The sequence below is a fragment of the Labrus mixtus genome, chromosome 3 (assembly GCF_963584025.1).
Source record: "Labrus mixtus chromosome 3, fLabMix1.1, whole genome shotgun sequence".
NCBI lineage: Eukaryota > Metazoa > Chordata > Actinopteri > Labriformes > Labridae > Labrus > Labrus mixtus.
Window position 1 is genome coordinate 25001663 of NC_083614.1, and position 7309 is coordinate 25008971.

Consider the following 7309-nt stretch of genomic DNA (forward strand, 5'->3'; position numbering starts at 1 on the left):
TTATTCATGTAAAACAAAGTCAATATATATATAAACAACGTCACTGAAATAAAATAAATTTAAATGGCAACGTCACATACAGACAAACTCAGATTACAATGCTGCCGGTAATGAATTAATCTACACACACACACACACACACACACACACACACACACACACACACACATACACACACACACACACACACACCGCTCAGTGTATTTGCATCGCTTGTGTTGGCCTGGCTCAGCGGAGGCAGATGGACCGGTTGAGTCTCTTCTAGAGAGGACCTGAGATTTCACAGAAACGTCCAGCAGCTCCCTCTCTAACACCGTTTCGGTTCTCACTCTCTACCGTCTAATTTTCGTGGGTTATTAAACAGACTTTTCAAATAGGCTCTAATAAAGAAAGCTAAAATACACAATTTTGCTCTAATTAGAAATTTAAAAACGTATGTTCTTTACTTTCATTGTTTAGTTTTGTCTTGTTATGCTACCTGTTATAAAGGTGAACAGGGAGTCCGTTCCAGATCTTTTCTCTCGGTGACGTAATGGCTCTGAGATGCGAAACCGTTCAGCAGCGTTATTAGTGACGTCACGGTACCGTGCAACAGGATCGGGAGGATTTCTATGCCCCGCCTCCGCCCGTTAAATCCACCTGTTCTACCACCTGCAGCAGAGCAACACTGACGGACGCTGCTGCAGCATGGGAGGTAGGATCCAGTCATTTCTGAAAGCAATCACCTTCTGTTTAAAGAAGAATTAAAGGAAATAATAACACTATTATTATTTTATTTTTAACTAGAAAAGGAGTAAAACTGTCCTATCTAAAAATCATTTTTTCACTATAAAGACTGAAAGCAAACGTGCTGATCAATAGTGAGTTTTCAACGACTTAAGTTATTACATAACATACATAGAGTAGTCTAATAATCCAATAAATATCCAATATTTAAATCAAGTATGTTGCAATCACAATCAAACAGTCATACCGTAATTACCTTATAATATAGGCAACTGTTTAAACTCTGTAGCCACTTTACAAAGTACACCTGTGCAATATATCATTGTTTTACTTCATTGTGTTCAGTTGTTGGTGACAGTCATTTATATTTAGGGTTTACAGTAGCCTATGTTTATTTTTAAGGTTGTTGTGAACTACATTATAATGACAGGTGTTTATTCATTTTGTATGTTCTCTTAAAATACAGGGTAGAAGAGTGCAAACCCCTCTTACCATTTTGCTTTATTCAATAGTTAGTTCCATTCTGATTAGACAGGAGGAATTTCATGAGTGCTGATGTAAAGTACAACAATGCTGTGACTTTTCACAATGAGTATCACTCCAGCTAAGCCAGATGTTCTGAATACTGCAAGTTAACAATACAGCTGACACATTTCTTCCTGGATAATCTGGTTTCTGAATCACATAACAGACTCTTTTCTTTACTCTCTGCATGATGAATGAAAACAAAAAAACATAACCTATTTATTTATTTATTTGTTTATTTGACAGGGACAGTGTACAGCCAATTAGCTGTACCAGAGTTAGCTATAAGATCATTTACATCTGTAGTCCCTATGTACCTCATTACTGATGCCCATGTCATTGTCACATGTTAGTGATATATTGACACACAAATTTGATCTGACCACTTGCAAATAACAGTGTGGACAGTCTTTATTAAGGCTCTCATTTGAAAATCAAATCTGGTTGGCCTGCAGTTGGATAAAAGACTGAAATTCAAAATAACTCAGCCTCTGCTTCAATTTGACTTTTTAGCTTTTAGTCTGTCTTTGACAAGTATTCTAACATAAGGGAGTTTAATACCAAGTAACTAGAAGCAACCTTATTAGCAATGGATCCATTTATCTTTTCTTTCAATTCTTTATTTTTTGCATTATACACAAGATAAAAAGTCTGAAACCATGAACGTTTGGAGAAAGGGTGCAATGCCACATTTGAATACAGAGGTAAACTCAGGAGACATTTCCATAAACCATGTACACAAACACTCTGCCTGGCCTCTTGGATGTATACCACCATTTCATCTGCGAGTTGAAAACACAATACGTCTGTAAAACTGCATGTGTGCACCTAGTTCTTGACTGATTGGAAACTGCTGGTTATTGTTTCCCCTTTTCTGTCTGACAGGTTTCTACTCCAGTGAAAAGATGGCAGGAGTTTTCTCTTATGAGAGTTCAGAAATCGACTGGTGTGAAGACAACTACAAACACTCAGAACATGTAGTGGAGTACTTTAACACGGTATGTTCTGGATCTCTACACTGTGAGATCCATAATGTACCATTCAGAAAGCATTAATGTTTACAGAGAAGCATCCAGCTGCAATGATTTTTTTTTTCATTTTTGAATATTTCATAAATGTTTAGCATCCACATTCTTCTCAAAAGAGGGTGGGTTGGCTGGTTGATTGATTTGTTGTTGTTGTTTTTGACTGATTGTTGTTTTTCCTGCAGATGAGCAGCTTTATTTTCTTCATTATATCTCCCATCATGCTCTACCTCCTTCACCCTTACGCCAAAGAGAGGAACCTAGCGATTCATGTGGTTTGGATCATGATGATATTTGTAGGTCAGTAAATCACATTTTTTTCATTTCAAAATGTCATGTTTCTCTTTATCGCTAGTTTTTGTTTCAGTTTTGATTTGAGCATAAATCACTGCATTGTCAGATACATCATTACAACACAATGAACATAGTTGAGTGTTCATGCAGAGTCCAAGTGGTCCCGAAATGGATCCCTGAGGCACCAGGATTTTTTTTTTTTTATCAAGCAGAAAACAACTTTAAGTGTTCAAACCATGTTGGCTTCTGGCTTCAAAATAGCATATTTGTTACAGTGCTCTTAAACTGAATTTGTGGACTATGTAGTTGCATAACAAGCAACAACACTTTAAGATGTCATAATGGAATCTGCATTTTCACAATTTTTATCGAAAAAGCATTTATTGTTACTTGAAGCCAAACTAGCAGACACACACTTGTCATCAGTTTGTAATTATAAAACAATTGAAAGGGGAATCATCCTTGCCCAAAGTGTGGAAACAGGAGGTTTTTTTGCTAAATAAATAGTAAAGTTGAGGGGAACGTTTGGCTAGATTTAAAAGTGTTACACTTTAAGGCCCATTTGCAGACTGCATATCTGAAATATGCTCGTCTTCTCATTATATCCTATTTATTTTGTGTGGTGAAAACATTCATGATGTAACATTTAAAAAGTTCTATTTTTTTTTTGCAGGGCTCTTCTCAGCTTACTTTCACATGACGCTTAGTTTTGTTGGACAGATGTTGGATGAGCTGTCTATCCTGTGGGTTTTGGCGATGGGATATTCTGTTTGGTTCCCCCGCAGGCTCTTCCCTTCTTTCATAAAAGACAGGTAAACATATTGTCTTTATTCGGCAGTTTACTCACATGTGAGTGTGTTACTAAGGGCACACAGACAGCTCAATAATCTGCTGCTACTCTGAAAGCAAACCTGTACTGGCCGTGGAGCCTGTCTGGCAGCTCCAACCGGAGTCATTATCACAGAGACACAATGTGGTGTTGCTGTCTTCGTTTGAATGCGACAGAGAGGGGCTCCCACTACTGTAAAAGATTGGAGCTCTACCTAAACTGTGTAAATATTTAACCACACGGCAGGAAGAGGATTAATTAAAATTAGATGAGCCCCTGAAAAGAATTCCACTCCCTGACTCAGTATCCTCAGGTTGATTTTCCAGTTTTCCAAATGAGATCCTCCTGAATAATGGAAGGTTTACTGTACAGCAAAGCATGTAGTGAAGCTGCTTCATTATCTTTTCTGCTCGTATGATCTTGATGATCTTGAAGTAGGATCTTTACCACTTCTTCGACGATACTTTGATACGACCAATTACCAATATTATGCATCTGCAGCGCCGAAGCAGAAGCCCCTGGTGTGAAAAAAGCACGTAACATTGATATAAAGGCAAAAGCTATCATCATAGTGTCAGATGCTGTTGCTTTTTCTCCCACTTCCATGTCGTCCTTTATACTGTATGTCATAGTGTCCCGTCTCCTGAGACCCCCCCCCCCCCCCCCCCCCCCTGCCAATTTGAAAATAAAAGTCTCCCCATGTGAGGTATACTGTATTTGTGAGCAGGCAACTCAGGAGGATTTTAAGGAACAGATTGTCCTGAAATATCTTGTTGAGAAGTGCACGTGTGAAAAAGGCTTGAGAGAGATCTATCACCTGGATCAGAAGTGCCGCTCATTTTTACAGAGTTTTTTAGCAAGTTTCAGCTCATTGTTTAACTGTCTCTCACTGCTCTCTGTGTCAATTTTTGGTCAGAAACACCTAGTGACTACTGGTGGAGCATTCAGCAACTAAATAGCCAGAAATGACCCTCCAGAGTCACAGAAATACACAATGAAGCAAAAAAGTGAATACTAGACTGACATTCAGCCGTTGCCCAGAACATGACTGAAAATGAACCATTACGATGCCTTTTAACTTCTGGGTGTGTAAATAAGTAACTATTTGTACATCAACTTCAAAAACATGTCAGTGATATTTTCACAAGTTGTTTCTGCTGCCCCCTAGTGGCCAAAACAGAAAGACAACAATTGATTAAAGTAGTGAGTAGAGTTGAGTTCTGTCACAAAGCTTTGGAGAGGAGTCAGACAGCTTCTCTTTATATCAAATATTAATGATGTATTGGTATTTTAGTAGTTTCCTAAGAGCTGTGGTTGATGACCTCTGTCAATGTAAAATCTCATTATCTGTCCATGAGCCTGAATTATTGCATTAATCCATTTTTCTACCACAGGGCCACATTTACGAGCCTCGTCCTGGTGGTTACATTGATCAGCACGTTGTCATCGTTTGTGAAACCGACAGCCAATGCCTACGCTTTAAATTGCTTCGGCCTCCATCTGCTTTATGTCCTGGTTACAGAGATTAAATGGTATGAAAAGTCCTGTGTTTTGAGAATCTCTTTTCTTGTTTGCTTCAGTTTGGATTTGTTTTAAATGCCAGTTCTTTATGATTACAGCTGTAATGACCAGAAGGTCTTGCGACTGGCCAAGCTGTCTGTGGCTTTGTGGGTGCTAGCGATCACCTGCTGGATTAGTGACCGCTTTGGCTGCAGCTTCTGGCAGAGGCTGAACTTCTGCTACCTGCATGGAATCTGGTAAGATCTGGTTTCCTTGTACTTTTGAACACGTGTATATCGGGCCTATTTGATTTATACCCCAACTGAGTGATAAATATGAATGTCTTGTTACTGTTTTTCGTTAAAAAAAAAACCTATGCGACAGCTGATCAGTCAGTACAAATCAGTAAAAAATCAATATGTATGAGATCAAATCTGGAGAGATTGAAGAACTCCTTATCCATTCATTATCCCAGTCCAATTCGTTCATATAGCAAACTGGGGTTCATGCAAAAGAAACAAGTTGCATATTTGTATCTTTTCAAGGGTTGTTTTTTCAGTGATACTGATCTGCAATATTTGTATCCTTCAGGCACATCCTTATTGTGATGGCTGTGGCCTACGGCAGCACTCTGATAGCATACCTGGATGCCAACTATGAGATACCGTACTCTCTGCCTGGACTGCAGTACTGGCCCTGTGACAAATGGGCTGTTGGATTACCTCACATTGTCCTTAAGGGCACCACCAAAACACAGAAACGGTGTTAACAGACTTGAAGATATTTTTAGCTGTGGCAGAACATTTCTTTCAGAAGAGGTGGGATAGGGGATATTGTTTAAATATGGGACAGACATATGGAGGTGACACTGAAGTAGCCTAATCAGAATAAAAATCTATTTAACTGAGTCTAAAATCTTGCACCAAGGCACTACTGATTTAAAATACAAAAAACAAAAACAAATGTACAATCAAGGATACAATGAAAGACATAGATTATACGGTATATAAAAATGTGATTGGACCTTAAGGTTCTATCCATACATTGTTTTTATTCTGTTCTTGTTTGTATTTGTCAGTGCCTTGAGGCTTATTGTCGTATAACCTATTAAAAAATCAGAACCTATACAAACCTAATGTTTAACTTCAGTTGGGAATACAGAAAAAAATATTTATCAACTAAAATATCTATGCACAGTTTAAATAATTTATTATTTAGAAATACCCACAATGCATTGTGTTTCTGAAAAGGTATACTTATAGCTATTAACTGACATGACTGAGAACATAAGAGTGTTGGTGTATTTTAGAGAGCTTGTCTTTGACTGTCAAGCTTCTTTTTTAATAGAAACAAATTCCTTTTTGATTCATTACATGGCAGATTGTCTTGATGTACTGTATGTTTTCTAAACATGAAACTGTTGTATTTCTGAGAAACGATAACTACTGTCTTCCTAAGGTTTCTTTCAGGAAAACATCAAAGTGTTGGTTTATGGAGTTAAAACACCGCCGGTATATTTTCATTAACTCTCGTCTCAAATATGTAAGTTGAGTTCGGCTAATGTTTCAACTTGTACTTGTTTTAATGATTACATTATTATTATTATATGTGAGAATAAACAGTATAGTATCAGTCAATACCATTTAATCTTCCGCTCTATTTCAAAAGGAAAATGTTCTGTTTCATTCAGGAGCTCTGAATGAAAACGACTCTGCGATGTATTGTCTCATGAAATCTAAATGAAATTGACACATTAAAGCATTTATCGTTCAAATATTTTATTATCAAATGGTGTGATAGTATTTGTTCAATGTATGACAAAGACAGTCAACTTTTTAAAATCCATACAATAAACGTCTTTTCTTCATTAAATCTCACTTTTGTGGTAGACATGTTGTGCGTTGAATGAAAAAAGAGTTCCTTTAATTTTCTTCAGTCAAAGGCATATATTTCTTTGTAGCATATCACAGACTTGTCACTGAATTGTTACAGCCCTAAAGTTTAGAAAGCTCTTGACTTCAGTGATGTTTTCAGTATATTCGGGTAAATATTGTCTTGATGATCTTTCCTGAGGAATACAACATACAACGAAAGAAGAGTGTTTTCTACACTTTAGAATTCAATAGTGACCTCTTGTGGTAATGTAGAATAACAAATGTATAAAAAACTTATTGTATTAAATGATGACCAACAGGTGGTATTTTAAACACCAACAAATGAAACAGAATGTGTGTTTTATGTGTGTAAGTTGTTAGCCCATTACTGGATACACTAAAGTCAAAGTTTCATATCTAATTTTTAGTCTGGGTGTCTACATAAGTGATCCCCAACCTATTTGTACAAGAGCTGGACGAGTCTCCTGATATGTTATATCCTTAAAAAAAAAAAAAAAGGGAGGGGGAAGAGAGAG

The 7309-nt window shown here is 37.2% G+C and overlaps 1 protein-coding gene across 1 annotated transcript; it reads left to right on the forward strand.

Annotated features, from left to right (window-relative positions):
* The first annotated feature begins 101 nt into the window (after nucleotides 1-101).
* acer1 (alkaline ceramidase 1) lies at nucleotides 102-6969 on the forward strand. The gene is made up of 7 exons (XM_061034165.1): nucleotides 102-694; nucleotides 2137-2249; nucleotides 2462-2576; nucleotides 3244-3382; nucleotides 4794-4931; nucleotides 5019-5156; nucleotides 5491-6969. The coding sequence occupies exons 1-7, from the start codon at nucleotides 688-690 to the stop codon at nucleotides 5666-5668; spliced, it is 828 nt and encodes a 275-aa protein (XP_060890148.1). The 5' UTR covers nucleotides 102-687; the 3' UTR covers nucleotides 5669-6969.
* The last annotated feature ends 340 nt before the right edge of the window (nucleotides 6970-7309 follow it).

Excerpts from the sequence above, each read along its gene's own strand:
- acer1 (XM_061034165.1), top strand. Across the intron at positions 2,577-3,243 it reads GATCATGATGATATTTGTAG|GGCTCTTCTCAGCTTACTTT; the intron begins GTCAGTAAATCA and ends TTTTTTTTGCAG. Across the intron at positions 3,383-4,793 it reads CCTTCTTTCATAAAAGACAG|GGCCACATTTACGAGCCTCG; the intron begins GTAAACATATTG and ends TTTCTACCACAG.